This window comes from Peromyscus eremicus, chromosome 3 (genome assembly GCF_949786415.1).
Source record: "Peromyscus eremicus chromosome 3, PerEre_H2_v1, whole genome shotgun sequence".
In the NCBI taxonomy this organism is placed as follows: Eukaryota; Metazoa; Chordata; class Mammalia; order Rodentia; family Cricetidae; genus Peromyscus; species Peromyscus eremicus.
In genome coordinates, this window is record NC_081418.1 from 85116206 (window position 1) to 85134437 (window position 18232).

The following is an 18232-nucleotide window of genomic DNA, read 5'->3' on the forward strand; positions in this document are numbered from 1 at the left end:
GCACAGCAGCGCTTCCTAACAGACAGCAGAGCTCCCAGCGGCCTGTGCTCTGCCCCTCTCTTCTTCCCTCAGCCATGCTGACACTCCTGTGTGCTCCCCTAGGGCCCGTGACTCTTCTGTCCCCTCCTGGATGTTCCTCCTCACTCAAGACGGCCTCTCCCTCTGGAATCTGGAATCAATCAGACCAGGAAAGCAAGACAACAGGCGCTTTTTTCTCACCCTGGAAGCCCAGGTCTTCCCAATGGTCTCCATGAAGGGCACAGTCGAACTTGGAGCCGGTCAGCTTCTTGTAGATGGTCTGGAGCACTCGGCCGTGCATTGGGTCTTGGCTGTCCAGGCCGCCTGCCCCAAAACACACACACACACACACACTTTCTGCTAGGCCGTCCCCAGGGAGAAACCAGCGCTTCCTGGAGAATGGGAAACTGGACTATGATCAAGACATGCTACGACCACTCCTGGTCTCAAGGCAATCTGAACAGGCAGGAGCTTCCGCGTGTGCCCTGGGGCTGCCCCTGGCACTCACACTGAGCAATGGTGAGGACCAGGTCTCTTTCTTCCCGGAGGCCCTGGTGCAGCTTTGGCGGCCCAAAGAGGCAATGCCGGAGAGCGGCGAGTCCAGTCCTTCGAACAGTTGGCTGGATTCTTTTCTGGGAAGAAAAGCACAGACAATTACTAACCTTCTGTCAGGCAGGGGCTCTCCCCCAGTTAGTGTTGGGCCAGGAGGAGCAGTCAGACGGCAGAGACAAGCGTGTCCAGCTCCCAGATTCTCTACAAGATGTCCCGGCCAGTCCTCTGCATTTGGTCTCTTGGACTTTTTCAGAACTAGTTATTGACAACCAGGGAGGCTGAGCTGTGGCCACATGGAATCTCAGCTACGGTCAGGTAAACGCCAGGCTAGTATTCTTAGCAAGGTTGTATCTACCTTTCATACGGCAATCTGTTTCTTTGAGGATATGAATTCCAAAATACGGTTCCTTCTCTGCTTCCATGATGCTAGGGCCAGTGGGCATTCATGAGTTAGATGTCCCTTCTAAACTAGATCATGCTGGCTCCTGAAAGTCAGGGCCACCGCGGTGTGCCTCACAAGGCTCTGGTTGACATCTGTGTCAGCGTCTGTCTCTTTTTTTTTCTTTTTTTTGGTTTTTCGAGACAGGGTTTCTCTGTGTAGCTTTGCGCCTTTCCTGGAACTCACTTGGTAGTCCAGGCTGGCCTCGAACTCACAGAGATCCGCCTGGCTCTGCCTCCCGAGTGCTGGGATTAAAGGCGTGCGCCACCACCGCCCGGCCAGCGTCTGTCTCTTTAGCCTCTCTCAGGATCCAGGCTTTAGGCTGACCCAAACCACATTCTGCTAAACTTACTACAGGTCCCACAAACCCCTCAGTGTGCTTACTCCCCCAATCCTCCTTCCCACCCCACTTTATTTTTAGTGTGTGTGTGTGTGCATGATGTGTGTGAGGGGCACACGTGTCATGACTCGTGTGTGGAGGTCAGTTCTCTCTTCCCACCTTTCCATGGGTTCTGGGGATCAAACTTAGGCCATGCGGCTCGTGCAGCAAGAGCCTTTACCCACCGAGTCATCTTGCTGCCCCACACAACTATGTGTTTTCCTAGACAGGGTTTCTCTGTGTAGCCCCGGCCATCCTGGAACTCGCTATGTAGATCAGGCTGACCCCAAACTCAGAAATCTGCCAGGGGTTGGGGATTTAGCTCAGTGGTAGAGCGCTTGCCTAGCAAGCACAAGGCCCTGAGTTTGGTCCTCAGGTCCGGGGGGGAAAAAAAGAATACAGAAATCCGCCTGCCTCTGCCTCCCAAGTGCTGGGATTAAAGGTATGCATAACCACCACCCAGCTCCCATACAACGTTTTTTGAGACACGGTTTCTCTAGGTAGCTCAGGCTGGCCTTGAACTTGTGATCTCCTGCCTCAGCCTCCTGAGTGCTAGAATCACAACATCCTTTTTAACAGTTAATCTTATGTGTACGAGTGTTTTGCTTGAACGTATGTCTGTGCACCACGTGCGTGCCTGGTGCCTGAGGTGGTCAGAAGAGGGTGTCGAATCCCCTGGCCCTGAAGTAATGGATGGTTGTGAGCTGACATGCACGTTTTGAGAATCAAACACGAGTCCTCTGCAAAAAAAAAAAGTGCTCTCAACTGCTAATTCATCTATCTCTCCAGCCCCCAGCATCTTTCCTAAATTTCTAAATTATACTGGGGTGTGGTGGTACATGCTTATAACTCCAGTACTTGAGAGGTGAGGAAGGAGGATTGCCTGGTGTTTATCACCAGCCCCAGTAACAAAGTGAGTACTGTGCAGCCAGGGCTACATAACAAGACTCTGCTTCAAACATTAATGAATCAATTCAATTCCCAAACAGCTCCTGGCTCCTATGGGGAATTAATTTCCTTCATTTGCCATGAATCTTTAGTACCCCGCTCCCTAGACAGTCTATCTTGCCTCCCCAAGGAGCTGCCTGGTCTTTGACTCCACACTTCCTCCTCGAAGAGGGAAAAGTCAGGAGAATCTGCACGTTCTGAATCACAGGACTGCAAGAGCTCCTCAGGCCCAGTCCCACAAAGGCTGGCAGGGCCCTACACGGTTCTGGGAGACAGCTCACGGGTTAATAAGAACACTTATTCTTCTAAAAGACCTAGGTCCGGTTCCCAGCTCCGACATCACATCAGGCGACTCACAACTACCTGTTCCAGAGGACCAAACAGCCTCTGGCCACCACAAGGCACCTGCACACACATAATCAACCAATCATCAGTCAATCAGTCAATCAGGCATGGGTTCTTAGTTTGGAGCACACACTGGAGCTGGCTGTAAGCATGAGGCAACCCTCTTGCCTCAGTGTCTCCATGCTGGGATTGGAGGTGTGAGCCAACAAACCTGGTTCTTTGGCTACCTGAGATCCTGTAGCCCAAGCTTTCTTAGGTGAGGAAGGGTCCAGTGCCCTGTAAGTTTAGGAAGCAGGAGCATGCCGCAGGCCCATACCTTCCTACGGCCATACCTTGAAGGAGGAGAGGTCCACGGTCTGGAAGTGCTGCAGGGCCTCACTGAAGGACACAAGCTGGCCAGGCTGCTGGGAGCTGACTCCACTCTCTGGGTGAAAAGAGAAGACACCTGAGGAGTTGAGAAGGTAGCTGTCCTAACAGCCAACACCCACTGATGGCAGCTGGCTGTCACCTCTGAACCGAGCACTGGCTACCAACTTGTCACTCACTGTGACATCTCTCCTGAGCTTGGTGAAGCTTGGGTGAGACCCAGATGGTCTCTACCCTTCTCCAGCTCCATCTAAATCTGTCAGAAAAGGACTTGAGGCAATTCTCCCCAACCTTCAGAGACTGCCAGCAGATGGCTTCCACAGGGGCCCTCACTGCCTGCCTCCATCCCTGTCCCCTTCCGGGGCTAACTCGGACCAAGGCTCTCTTATCTTCCCTCAGCACTGGGTGGAGGGTGGGTAGCATCGGCAGCCTTGCCCTGTGGTGTTCCTTCCCTACGTCATGTAGATGTCATTTCCGGATCTGTGGAGGAGACTGTACTGTGTCCCATAACTAAAAACTAAGCTTCTAATCCCAGTCACAGCTGCACCAGCTGTGCACATGGATTCTGCAGGCAGCTGTGCTGGATGGCGCCCTCTCCACACCGACCTGTGTCTGGATGGATGGTGTCCACCACTTCCCACTCTTCCTCGGCTCTGAGCACCTCCGGATTTACAACTGCAGCAGCGAGAAAAGGGGGTCTGTGAGGTCGGGGTCTGTGAGGCCGCTCTCACACAGCCCTTCCCTCCAAACCATAGCTGTCCTTCTGGCCAGACGGCCTTCAGGAGGTGGTCATGTCTGAATCCTGGTGGCTTCGTTAGAGAGACCAGGAAGGGAAAAGGAAGTGCTCAGACACTGCAGAGCCAGAGAAAAAGGGTATAGGGAGCACCATGCCCACAGGGATCCCCAGGGAGGCCTCAGCACAGGAGCAAAGGGCAACGGAAAACCAAGTAGCTCAGAGAAAGCTGAAGAAGCAATCTTGAAAGTCAGGTTTCTGGCCTGGGGTATGGCTCAGTTGGGAGAGTGCTGGCCTAACACGCACGAAGCCGTTGGTTCAGTCCTAATACTGCACACACCAGGCACGTGAGAGGCAGGGAATCAGAAGGCAGCTGGGGACACAGGAGACCTGTCTTTAAAATACTAATCAAAGCCGGGAGGTGGTGGTGCACGCCTTTAATCCCAGCACTCGGGAGGCAGAGGCAGGTGGATCTTTGTGCGTTCAAGGCCAGCCTGGTCTACAGAGCGAGATCCAGGAAAGGCACAAAACTACACAGAGAAACCCTGTCTCAAAAAAACCAAAAAATACCCAAAAAAAAACAAAAAAACAAAAAAAACAAAAACCAAAAACCAAAAAAACTAATCAAATAAAAATATGCTGTTTCTTTATTACTTATTTATGTGTATATCTGTGTGTGCATGCAGGTGTCGGTAATGGCCAAAAGCGGGTGTTGGATTCTCTGGAGTTGGCATCATAGGTAGTTGTGAGCCACCTGCCCAGGGCGCGCAGAACTGAAATCTAGTGCTCTGAAATAGCAGCAAGCATTTTTTTTCAAATTTAAATTTTAATTTTTTGTTTTTTTTGAGACAGGGTTTCTCTGTGTAGTTTTGGTGCCTGTCCTGGATCTCACTCTGTAGCCCAGGCTGGCCTCGAACTCACAGAGATCCTCCTGGCTCTGCCTCCCGAGTGCTGGGATTAAAGGCGTGTGCCACCACCGCCTGGTGCAGCAAGCACTCTTAACCACTGAGCCATCTCTCCAGCCTCAACAAAAAAAAAAAAAAAAAATTAAGTGACGTATCTTCATTTGGGACAAAAGTCTGGTGTGTCAGATTTTTTTCAGGAAATAGTTGCAGAGAGGGCAAAAGTATTTTAATTCTGGGGATTGCAGCATGGATAACAGAAAAGTGAGACAGGTATGGTACCAACCTGAAGCCAAGCATGGGGGGTTCATGTCTGTAACCCCAGCACTTAGGAAGACTGCTGTGAGTCTAGGGCTAGCCTGGGCTATGGTGAGACCTTGCCTTAAAAATAGTAATAGTGATGGGAAAATTGTTTTTTTTTTTGTTTTTTGTTTTTGTTTTTGTTTTTCGAGACAGGGTTTCTCTGTGTAGCTTTGCGCCTGTCCTGGAACTCACTTGGTAGCCCAGGCTGGCCTCGAACCCACAGAGATCCTCCTGGCTCTGCCTCCCGAGTGCTGGGATTAAAGGTGTGCGCCACCACCGCCCGGCGGGAAAATTTTTAATAACAAAAAGAGTGAAAAGAATACTAAACAAGCCATTGCTCAGTCTGCCACAGAGTCAGACTTCTTTTGGTTTATCATGTGTGTTCGCGACTTTCAGTGACCTTGTGCAAACAGGGTCTGCTGCTTGGGTATATCTTTTGTCCTCTCCAGAAGACTTCATTTTGACTTTGATGAAAATTATGATTCATGCAATTAAAAAAATGCCAAGCAGTGCGGCAATCTTTAATCTCAGCACTTAGAAGGCAGAGGCAGGTGGATCTCTTTGAGTTCGAGGCCAGCCTGGTCTACTTAGACTGTTTCAAAACCAAACAGGAAGGACAGGAACTAGAAGAGACATTGTGTATGTAACCTCTCTATTGTCGTGGGATATCCTGCACCAACGGCAGGTAGGACACCAGATACAGCCCCTCCTGAACTTCAGTGAACCTCAGGTTGTCTGCTTCTTTGGTTTTTAGGTAGGGTCTCATGTAGCCCTGGGCTATCTTGAACTTACAATCTATCCAAGAATAACCTTTAAACTTCTGGCCTTTCTACCTCCACTTCCCATGTGCTGGAGATACAGGCATGTGCCACGGTGCCTGCTTAAACCCCTATTCCACATAACATTACCCAGCCTCTGGTACTTTGTTGTAGTAATGAAGGATGCATTGGCAGAAGAGACTTGCAGATGAAATAAAACACTACCGGATGCTAATGAAAACGGAGGAGAAAGCGGCTGGGAGAGGACAGGCTTCATTGCTGCTGCTTACTAACTGTATTTTTTTTTTTTTGGCCAAATTACTTAACCATGTGCGAGTTCTCATGAGACTGTTGTAAGCATGAGGCAACTCTCCAGCGTCTTACATGGGTATGCAGTCTAGAGGGAAGGGTTTAACAAATGTTCACTATTGTTATTGACACAGCCACGGTTAAGGCCAGCAGGTTAGTGGGATCAGGGGGAATGATGCAGGGTCCAAAGGAATGGACTGCTAGGAAATTCCATCTTGCTACTTCCAGACTTGGGGTGGCAGACACGGAGACTCAGAATGACTGAGCTATACAATGTCCACAGGACTTGGTCTTGCATGAGTAGAGAAAATGAAGTACAACCTTCAGCATTCAAGACTATGGGGGATAAAAATGAGGGGCAAAGGGGCTGAACAAAGAGACAAATGAGGGGTTAGGGATTTGGCTCAGAGCATCTGCCTAGCAAGCGGAAGGCCATGGGTTTGGTCCTCAGCTCCCCTCCAAGAGAGGACAGGCTGGAGAGATGGCTTAGCAGTTAGGAGCACTTGTGGCTCTTCCAGAGGACCTGAGTTTGGTTCTCAGCACCCATACTGGAGCTCACAGCTGACAGTAACTCTAGCTTCGAGGCATCCAACACCCTCTTCTGGCCTCCACAGGCACCCAGTAACATTCACAAATACTCACACACACACACACACACACACACACACGTAGGCATAAAAAATAATTCTTTAAAAAAGAGTGTGTGAAAGCTGGGCGGTGGTGGCACACGCCTTTAATCCCAGCACTCAGGAGGCAGAGCCAAAACTACACAGAGAAACTCTGTCTCGAAAAACCAAAAAAAAAAAAAAAGAGTGTGTAAGCCAGGTGATGCACTCTTAGAATCCCAGCACTAGGGAGGCAGAGGCAAGGGGATCACAGCAGGTTCGAGGCCAGCCTGGGCTACAGAGCGAGCTCTAGGACAGACAGGGCTACACAAGACCTTGTCTCAACAACCAGAAAATAAAAACAAGCAAGGAGTGTGGAACACAGGAAAAGTGGTGGGGCTGAACACAGCCTTCCTACCTTCGACCCTGGCGTCCAAGCATCTTTATCATTAATAGACCTATCTCTCACCCCATGCTCCCTCACCTACAAGCAATTTGACCACATCTGTGAGTCAGGAGCAGAAGAAACCTTGGCCAGAGGGCAAGGGAACTGACCATTACAACCGTTATGCAACCGAAAGTTCAAGATCTCAGCTAGCCTTATCCAGCTGGTGCCTAAAATCTGGAGAGAGATAGCCAAACCATGGACGCACTGTCGCTGTCCTCTTGCAGCCAGGCCAAGCCTCCTGGCTCTGAAGATGATCCTGACATAGGAACCCACAGGAGTGCGCACGTGTGTGTGTGTGTGTGTGTGTGTGTGTGTGTGTGTGTGTGAAGCAAAAATCTTTACGATAACTCATGCAGTTCACATTTTTCTCTTTTTTTTCTTTTACTACTTAATTGAATTCTTTATTTTGCCTCTCTCTCTCTTTTTTTTTTTTTTTTTTTTTTTTTCGAGACAGGGTTTCTCTGTGTAGCTTTGCGCCTTTCCTGGAACTCACTTTGGAGACCAGGCTGGCCTCGAACTCACAGAGATCCGCCTGCCTCTGCCTCCCGAGTGCTGGGATTAAAGGTGTGCGCCACCACCGCCCGGCTATTTTGCCTCTCTTATTAACCATCAACTAGCACTGATTTAGTCATCCTGTAAATGGAAATCAGCTAAGAGCATTACTTTTGTTCACTGTAAACAGACATTATTACATGACTTGCCCAGAAGCACACAGCAAACCACTACCAAATAAACTGGCTCCTAACCCAGCGTTGCTTCTAATTTTTGTTGGGGAATGATACATATACAAAATTCTGCAGCTCTGACCTGGGTCCCACTCAAACCCTAAGGGCCCTCAGAGTTCTTACCACCTGGCTGCCATCCATTGGTTTCTGTGGTCAGGGCCTGGAGAAAGCCATGGTTCTTCAGCTCTGAGATCTGCAGAGGCACGTGACCTTTAGAGTGAGGGTAGACTCTCTGTCTCCCCACACACAACTCTTCCCACCCACTGTATGTAAAATATCCTGGAAATCAGAGGCTGGAAGAATACAGTCTGCTTTGATGGGCTGATTAAAAATTTGTGTGTATGTGTGGCACACTCATGTAGGCCACAAGTCAATCTTGGGTGCTGTTTCTCAGGAGACTTCCACTTTGCTTTTTGTAACAGAGTCTCTCTAGTACCTGGGGCTCCCTGCTTTGTCTAGACTAGCTGCCCAGTGAACTCCAAGATCCTCCTGCCTCCACCTCCACAGCACTAGTATTAGAAGCACATGTCACCATGCCTGGCCTTTTATGTGCATTCCTAGGGATCAAGCCCAGGTCCTCATGTGGGCAAGACAACCACTTTACTGACTATTTCCGCGATCCTAATTGTGTGTGTGTACACTCACTCACGTGAGCGAATGCTGGGGATTGAACGCAGAGCCTAGTGCATACTAAGCACTCATTCTACACCGAGCTACAGCCCAGTTCCAAATTCAACCCTGTTTTTGTTCAAGACAGAGTATAGTTATGTAGTACAGGCAGGCCTTGAACTCTTGTCTTCCTGCCTCAGATTCTCAAATGCTGGGACTTACAGGCCTACACCACCTCCTCCAGCCTAAAAGTTATTCTTAAAGTGGAGCTCCTGGAAAACCTTGACTGTGAAGTTGCAGGTCTTTAACATGCGGAACAAAGGACTGCCCTTGTTGAGCGATAAATAGACACAAATGCCCACAATCCTCTGAGACCGTGGTGTGCCCTTGGCATCCCTAGTGCACTCTATGCTCACCCTCTGGGTGGCAGGAGCTTATCAGGCAGACTTGTGTGGCGGGTGTGTGCTTTCCCAGATGTGAACCCCTGGAGTCTATGCCCTCCTGTGTCCCCAGCACACTAAAGTTTATGTTGGCAGGAGAGGCTCTGAAGAGGGGGTGATACGTACAGGAATTCCTCTGAAAGCCATGAGTGCACCGTTGTCCGTGTACAATGAAGAGTGCCCAGCAGAGACACTTTCCCCCTGCAAGACAGACAGACAGACAGACAGACAGACCAGGGTCAACTTCCTGCAGCAATCTCCCTCAGACCATAGTTTAAATTTCTTGTCTTTTCCTAGATTCACAAAGATATGAACTTCAGAGAAATCAGACACAAAACTATAAAGACAAACCACTAGGCATGGTGGTGTCCTTGGAAGGCAGAGGCAGGAGGATCAAGATGTCTGAGGCCAGCCTGGGCTACAGAAGAGCCTATCTCAACCCTCAACTCCCACAGAGGGGGTGGTGATGCAGGCTTTTGCTTGAGACACTGGGTTCATATGATCTTAAGATAAGCACGTAGCTAGCCGGTACAGCACTCTGCAGCATGAATAGACTAGGGTACCACCACAAGAGAAAGGAAGGGAGGATAAGGGTAGAAGAGGGGAGGAAAAAACTATAAAGGGATTACTGGATGTTACTCAAGAAATCACTTTATGTATATATGCTTGTATATATATGTGTGTATGTATGTATATACACTTGTATATATGTATGTATGAGGGACACTGTGCCACAGCATGTGTGTGTAAGTCAGAAGGCAATTTGTAGGAGTTAGGTCTCTCCTTCTACCATGTGAGTCTGGGGAATTGAACTCAGTTCATTAGGCTTGGCCACAAGCACTTTTACTGCTGAGCCATCTCACCAGCCCCTGAGAAATCTTACGTCGGTTTCTCTATTGTTACAAGTCTTGGAACTTGTGTCGGTGAAGTTCATTTAGGCACTTTGCCCAGCCCTTTCCCTCAGCAAACCTTTCCGCTAATAGTGTTTAAAAAAAAAAACCCAAAAAAACAACAAAACAGCTGGGCGGTGGTGGCACAGGCCTTTAATCCCAGCACTCTGGAGGCAGAGGCAGGCGGATCTCTGAGTTTGAGGCCAGCCTGGTCTATGGAGTGAGTTCCAGGACAGCCAGGGCTACACAGAGAAACCCTATATCAAAAAACCAAAATAAATAAATGAATGAAAGAAAGAAAGAAAGAAAGAAAGAAAGAAAGAAAGAAAGCAAGCAAGCATGTGACAGGGAGGGAGAGTCAGTTTTCTCTAAATGTGTGGCCTGGAAGGTCCCAGTGCCCAGGGGCTCCCTCCACACCCACAAACACCTGAGCAGAACAAACTGGACTTGTTTTTGTTTTGTTTTGTTTTTTAATTAAGGGGAGGTCATGGATTTGGGAGGGGTTGGGAGTGGCTCTGGGAAGAGTTAGGGACAGAAGTAGGGGCCAAATATGATCAAATGTATATATTGTATACATATACAAAATTCTTTTTTTTTTTTTTTCTTCCGAGACAGGGTTTCTCTGTGTAGCTTTGTGCCTTTCCTGGATCTCGCTCTGTAGCCCAGGCTGGCCTCGAACTCACAGAGATCCACCTGGCTCTGCCTCCTGAGTGTTGGGATTAAATGCATGTTCCACCACCACCCCGTCAAAATTCTTAAAGAATTAATAAAAATGAATTTTAAAACATACACAGGAAATTTTGTCGCAAGCCAACCAACCACTCAACCATATCCACAAACCAAACAAACAAAACAAGCCAACAGTGGTAGTACAGCCTTGCAATCCCAGCACACAGGAGGCGGGCAGGAGGATGTCGCTTTGGAGACTAGCCTAGGCTACAAAGCAAGACTGGGGCAGGCACACACACACACACACACACACACACACACACACACACACACACATTGCAAAGCTAAACCCAGTAGAAAATGCATGATTTACACAAGAGGAACTATTAGTTTGAATAATCTGAAGTGTGAGGTGTGTGTATGCGCATGCGTGACAGTCAGAAGCCAACCTAAAGCATCTGTCCTCACTTCCCATCTTGCTTTGAGGCAGGGTCTCTTCTTCCCTGCTGGTGTGCCAGGCTAGCTGGGCCCTTGAGGGGATTCCACGTCTACCTCCCATCTCTCCATTGGGGCTACAGGCACAGGCCACCACATCCCACATCTGGTTCCATGGGTTCCTAGAGTCCAAGTTCACATCCTCATGCTGCACAGCAGGTGTCTTACCCACTGAGCCATCTCCCTGGCTCAAAAGCACATTATTTTCACATTTTATCTTGCTTTTATTGTGTGTGTGTGTCTTTCTATGTATCTGAGAGTCTGCCATGTGTATGCAGGTGCTCAGTGAGGCCAGGAGAGCCCTCTGACATAGGTGCTGGGAACTGAACCCAGGTCCTCTCAAGTGCAGTAAGTACTCTTAACTGCTGAGCCATCCCTCCAGCCCCAAGCATTTTTTTAAAAAACATAGATTGAAGACTATTCTTGGTTTTTAACTTGACCACACCTGGAATTAACTACAATCTAAGATGCTAGATACACATGAGGGCGTTTTCTTGACTATATCATCTGAAGGGGGAAGACCCACTTAAATCTGGCCCACAGCAGCTGCTGGCAACCTACATAAAGGACAGGAAGAAGGAAGCTTTGGTTTTGCCTGCCTGTTGACCTTTGCCCTTGTTGGCAAGTCCACCCCTTCACGGCATTTGACCCACTTTCTCAGGATTCTGGTGTAGACTGAAGTCCAGCTGAGACATTCAGCCTCAGGGACTAAACAACTGCTGGATTCTTGGACTTTCTGTTAGACTGGCAGGACCACACACACACACACACACCCCAGTTCTGTCCTCTAGAGAACCCTGACTGATAAGTATGAATTATTCTGAGATAATGTTTCAGTTGTTAGGTTACCAAAGGTCAAAAAATGTGATTAAAAAAAAAATTGGTTTTTTTTTTTGACTAGAGGGTCAAGGGTTACAGCTCACCAAATGCAAATATATCTAACCTTTTGACCTTGCAATAGATACTGTCATCTATAAAATTCACACTCAAGAACCACACAATCAAGTGATTAAAAAAAGAGAAAATTGCAAGAAAAATGTTCTAATGCTGTAAATGTCTTCTTAAAGAATGTAGGGTAGCTGGGCACTTGGGAGGCAGAGGCAGGCAGAGCTCTGTGAGTTCAAGGCCAGCCTGGTCTACAAAGAGAGTTCCAGGACAGCCAGGACTGTTACACAGAGACACCCTGTTTCAAAAAACTAAAAAAAAAAAAAAAAGAAAAGTAAACAAACCCAAAACCTTAAAGTATGTCCATTCATTGAGATAAATGCAGCCCCCCCACCCCCACCCCCACCCCCAGGAAGCGCTAGTCTCTGGGAGTTACTACAGAGTACCACACCGCTCCATCTGTGGGCCAACTGCATGTCCTCCTGAGAGACTATTTTCCACGTGGCCTGTGGAACTTTGCTTTCCTTTTCTTTGGGTTTAAAAGAGACTCCTCTCTTGCTTTTACATTTATTTTTCATCACTATTGCTTGTTTTGAATCTTGTTTGATTTTGTATCTCTGGTTGGCTTATAACGTGCGGTGATCCTTCTGCCTCTACCTCCTCCTGAGTGCTGAGGTGACAGATGTGTACCACTGTGTCTGGTGAGGTGGGGGAATGTCACCGTATGCTACCAATTTGTTTCACTGACCTTACCATTCTCTCCTTCCTTCTCTTTCCTCCCCTCTTTCCCACTGTTTAAAAAAAATACACAGCGCTGGGCGGTAGGGGCCTGACGCGGGTCCCCTAGAGGAGTAGCCAGTGATGTCCCCCACCGAGCCATCTCTCTAAGCCTGCTCTTTCAGTCTTAGGACTCCCCTGCATGCAACCCAAGTTTCCCTGCAAAAGGCTCCAGACCTCCTCTTATACGTCTCTGACGTTTTCCACAACCATCAGCCTAGTACAAGACACAAAATCCGTCTATAATTTTTATTGAAATTCTATCTCAATAATATTTGGTGATTCCTGGTGTTATATATAAAAAACCAGATTCACTTCACTCTTCCCTGTCTACATTTCAGGGACTTCCAGAGACTTCCCTTTGGAAGAACAGTCTGTCCTCTTCTGAGAATGAGGAAATCTCCCTGGAGAGCTCAGCAAATGCTTTGTCTCTACTCTGGCCCCTAAATCTCATTTCTGGCCAGCAAGTCGGAGGGGAAGGTCCAGAAAGTAGGTGAGCTGCCAGGCTCACACGGACACACACTGTGACTGTGTTGATCCAGGAGGGCTCAGGGTGTCAGTGTGCTGCTTATGTTTCTGTTAACTTGACACAAAACAGGTGTCATCGGGGAAAGATGCCTCCCCTGAGAAAATGCCTCAGTCGTACTGGCCTTTGGACAAGTCTGTTGCTTTTGTTGCTGCTCTGAGACAGGGTCTCACTTTCTATCCCCGGCTGGTCTGGAATTCACTATGCAGACCCAGGTGACTTTGAACTCACAGAGATCTGCCTGTCTCTGCCTCCTGAGTGCTGGGATTAAACACGTGTGCTACTCTGCCTGACTGGTATTTTCTTGACTAACAACTGATGCGGGAGGGCCCAGCCACTGTGGGCAGTGCCACACCTGGTCAGGCGGTCCTGGTGTAAGAACCAGGTATGAGAAATCGGGCTGAATGTGAGCCTGAGGAGCAAGTCAGTGAGCAGTGTTCCCTCCATGGTTCTTTTCCTGCCCCCAGGTTTCTTCCTTGACTTCCCTCAGGGATGGGCTGGAAGCTGTAAGATGAAATAAACCCTTTCCTCCCCAAGTTGCTTTTGGTCATGGTGTTTATCACAGCAATAAACAACAACAACAACAACAACAACAACAAAAAACTAAGTAAGGGGGATGAAGAGAGGGTTCAGCAATTAACAGCACTGACTGCTTTTCCAGAGGACTCAGGTTCAGTTCCCAGCACCCACATGACAGCTCACAACTGTCTGTAATTCCAAGATCTGACACACAGACATACATGCAGGCAAAACACCAATGCACATAAAACAAACAAATAAATAAAAGCTAAGTAAGACAGTCAGCCAAAGCCAATGATCGACAGGGAAGAAAATAGTAAGTTAATTGATGTGAGTCCAAGCAATAGTGATTTCTTAGGGAATTTCAGACACCATCCACCTCCCCCAACCCAGGCAAAAGGAAACAAGGTTCTCTGAGTCACCCAGAAAACAAGCTACCACCTACAGTTGGACAGAATCTTCTGCTTTTCAGACAGGGTCTCTGTAGCCCAGGCTGACCTTGAACCTGTATGTAGCTGAGGATGACCAAGAATTCCTGATCCTTTTGTCTCTACCTCCTAAGTGTTAAGTTCACAGCTGTCCCCCATGATGGCTTAGTGTGTCCTGTCTCTGCCTGTCTGTCTGTCTGTCTCATCCAGGGAATGGAACTATAGCTGTGGGCACACTAGGCAAGTGCTTTCCTGCTGAACCTTCAGCCCAGACTCTCCTACAACAAAGATATACGATCATTTTCCCTAAATATTTCTAAAACCCCACATTCTCTGGCTCATGAACAGTAGAGCCCCAAACCACACCTTCTTTTCCAAGTAGGAGTCCTCACCTGTCCATCTTGGAGTTCGCTCTCCGTCCCGAAAGAGCAAGGTTTTTCATTCATGACTCCAGATCACTGGTTCCGATGAGCTGTGTCCTCGGGCTCTGGAAGGGTTTGATATGCTGGGCTGAGGTCCACAGCTACCAGGAGAGCCACGGGCCCAAGTGCTCTACCTTTGCCTTCCTTTTTGGCAGTCATTCAGGCTACAAGTAAGAAAACAGTCCCTTTGTGCCATCACCAAGGTGCAGGTTTCTGTGAGTCTTGAAAGGAGCCCCTGGGGACTGTGAAGCCTCACTCTGGAAAAATAGAGATGGGGGGAAGGGTGGGGAGAAGAAGAAAAAACTGGCTTCGTCAGTTATGCCTCCATTCAAGGGGGAAAGGACTTTAAAAATCTCTCATCAACTGTGAATCTATTCTAAATAAACAAGATGCTTAGCCAGATGTCTACTGTTTACTGCCCACACCACAGGACTGGATGGGCCATACAGGGTACTGGGGGGCAGGGGTGGACTGTCAGTGTCTATTCTAAGTAGTGGGGTCTGTTTCTGGCCATGATGTCACTGAGACCTAGCTGGCTTATAGGGGTGAGGCTAAGTGGTGGTTGCACTTTACTGAAGAGCTCTAGCTTTGTTCAGATCTTAGACATAGGTGGAGCTCTGAGGCTTATGATCCTGAACCTGCTTCCTAGAATGATAGAAAAACTCAAAATGCATGATATCCTAACCTTGCCAAACCAAAATGGTCAACTCTCTGTGTGTGAGACTCTGTGTGTGTGTATGTGTGTGTGTGTGTGTGTATGTATACCTGTGTGTGTGTGTGTGTGTGTGTGTGTGTGTACCTGTGTGTAGTTGTGGTGCTGGGGATCAAATTCAGGTCTTCATACATGTCAGGTGAGTGTTCTACCACTGAGCTACATCTCCAGCTCAACTTATGTGTGTGCACACACATGCACATTCCTGTGTGTGTGTAGGTGTACATCTGTCTGTGTGAGAGGGTTAAGAGGACAACCTCAGCTGTTGTTCCTCAGGATCCTGTCACCTTAGTTTTTTGAGATAGGATCTCTGATTTGCCTGGAACCCAATGAGCAGGCTGGGCTGGCAGGCCAGTGAACTTTAGAGATCTGCCTATCTCCACTGTCCTAACGCTGGGATTACAAGTATGTGCTCCCACACTACCACACCCAATTAAAAAGATATTATTTTTATTCGTGTGGATGTGTGTGTCTGCCATGTATGTACAGATGTCCACAGGGTATTAGATCCCCTGGAGCTGGAGTTATAGATGGTTGTAAGCTGCCATGTAGGTGCTGAGAACCAAATCCTGTTCCTCTGCAAGGGCAACAAATGTTCTTAACTGATGAGCCCTCCCCACCTCTGAGATAGGGATATAGATAAACAGAACAGGATATAGACGTAGTTCAGTCTGGCCTCATACTTGCTATGTAGCTAAGGCTTGCTTCTACTTCTCAAGGGCTGGGACGAAATGCTGTGGAAAAGCTCAGAACTCTACCCTCCTCTCATGCCTGCCTCAGGACTAGGGCGGGACAAAGATCATATCTTAATCATGAGGGAACTAGACATCATGGATGCCTATCACACCAGATGTTTGTGTCAAGCAGAGACAGTCTTCTCATGGACAAGAGCTTCCAAGATCTTAGTGGCAGGGATTGATATGTGGGGCTCAAGATAAAAACATGAGGCCTGGGATCTAGATCAGAAGTAAAGCTATTACTTATCATGTGTGAGGTCCTGGGTCCAACTCCCAACACTGAAGAAAAAAAGGAAAAGAAAAGAAAAAGCAAGCAGGAAAAAGAAGATCAGAGATCATTTTCAATATGGTAGTGTATGCCCCTGGAGGCAGAGGCAGGAGGATCACTTTAAGTTTGAGGGCAGCCTGATCTACCTAGAGTTCCAGGCCAGCTGAGGCTACATAGCAAGAGTTTGTCTCAATAAAAAACAAAATAAGGGCAGGTGAAATGGCTCAATAGGTAGAGGTGCTTGCCAGCAAGTTTGGTGACCTGGGTTCAATCCCCAGAGGGACCCACATGGTAGAAGAAGAGAAACAAGTTGTCTTCTGACCTCCACACATGCACCATGGTGCACACCATTCCACTCACCCCCTACTACATAAAATTAATACAAAACCAAACAAGGGACTGGAAAGATGGCTCAGTGGGCAAGAGAGCTTGCTTCAGGTGTGAGGACCTGAGTTTGGCTCCCTAGCATTATGGGGGATGAAGATAAAATGACTGCTGTTTCTGGGCCTAGTTCCAGCAGAGCCCCAACTTCAAAGGTATAAAGCACAGAACAGGGCATTTGGCAGTCCTCCTCTGGTCTTTCTGTTTCTGTATGGGCATGCATACTCACACCCACACACCCGAATAGTCAGGTGGAAAGGCTGGCATTGGTGTATAGTGGCAGGACACTAGATTCAACCCTTAATACTGAGGGAAAGAAAGTGTGGGTGGAGGGTTTTCATACAATTGAAAAATCATACTTCACAGGCTCAAAGGACTAAGGCAGGATCTCCACAGAGTCAGCTCTCGACTGGGGGAATATGATCTATATTCTCCAAGGACTGACTGCCAGTAATACACTGGACTCATTGTCAACTTTTGGGCTGGACACCTGACTGTCTGTGATCTAGGAAGGATGTGGTAATCCTTTACCTGTAGCACCCCAGGAACTAGCTTTTTCTCCCTGGAACCTCAGCATCTACCTCTCTTTTCCTTTCCTCCATCTTGGCCTGGATGACAGCACAGGATAACACACACATCGGCTAACCTGGCAGAGTAACAGGCAGGTAGGACAGCGGCAGTCTCAGGAAGGCTTTCCTCTTACTGTGTGGGAAACAAACCAAGTAGCACAGAAGCATGACTTGCTTTACACAGTCGACTGGAGCCCTGCTGGGACCTGTAAAAGGGACAAAATACTCAAAGTTATGAAGTCACTCTTCCTGATAGTTGGTATTTGAGGAAATGAACTTCCTATAAAAAAAAAAATCAGTCTCAAATCAAGTACTTATTTCAGACCTACTTTCTTCAAAGGGCAACGTTAAGAGGGTAGGATATCTAGACTGTCCGCTGGAGCTAACCTAAAGAGGTGATTTAGAAGCTGGTTTATCCTTAAAGGCAAACGCACACATCGGTATGATGATCCTTGACGGTCTTTCTTGAGGCTTGTTCCTAGGTGGCTCTGTACTTTGAGGCTCCTACAAACTGCTTGCGATTAGGGGATCCAGGTAGGGGCAACTTCAGGGACCAGTGTTCGGCTGCCAGCCCTGGGGTAGTGACAGACAAAATCAGGAGAGCGCCTGCGCAGTTCTCAACAGGGGTCTCAATTCATCAAAAAACCCAGACAGGCGGAGGCTGTGGGGACTTGGGGACAGAAACTTTCTCACTGCTTGTAAGGGGAAAGTGGAGGAAAGCAATGAATTGCCTCCGAGGTTTCAGCGAATCCATCGCAGAACTGACACCAGGACCCAGGTCTTCTCCGCCTCCCAGGCGGGATCTCTCTCAGACTTGCAACTTTCAGCTTTGTGTGTCTCCGCGGCGACCATTTCCATCCCATATCGTCCCCTTCACCCTCATCTCCCTCACCCCAGCCCTGGCTCACCGGACGCGTCCCCAGCGTTCCGGTTGGGATCCCACATCCCCTGCGGGGCCTCATCGCGCAGGCGCTCAGCGCCTCCTGTCCCGTGCTAGAACTACATTTCCCAGCAGGCAATGGAAATCCCGCGCCTCAAACGTCATATGAAGAGCCAGGATGGACAAACTTCATCA

The 18232-nt window shown here is 48.3% G+C and overlaps 1 protein-coding gene across 1 annotated transcript in view; it reads right to left on the minus strand.

The window, feature by feature from the left end:
• Elmod3 (ELMO domain containing 3) overlaps nt 1-18193 on the minus strand; it is a 34837-nt gene extending 16644 nt beyond the window's left edge. The window contains exons 1-9 of the mRNA XM_059258000.1: nt 18066-18193; nt 17235-17363; nt 14461-14747; nt 9006-9080; nt 7954-8023; nt 3654-3722; nt 3014-3105; nt 527-650; nt 220-342 (exon numbers count right to left, since the gene is read on the minus strand). Of these exons, the coding sequence (XP_059113983.1) occupies nt 220-342; nt 527-650; nt 3014-3105; nt 3654-3722; nt 7954-8023; nt 9006-9080; nt 14461-14514 (607 nt within the window). The 5' untranslated portion in view covers nt 14515-14747; nt 17235-17363; nt 18066-18193. The remainder of the gene's footprint in view (nt 1-219; nt 343-526; nt 651-3013; nt 3106-3653; nt 3723-7953; nt 8024-9005; nt 9081-14460; nt 14748-17234; nt 17364-18065) is intronic.
• Between the last annotated feature and the right edge of the window lie 39 nt (nt 18194-18232).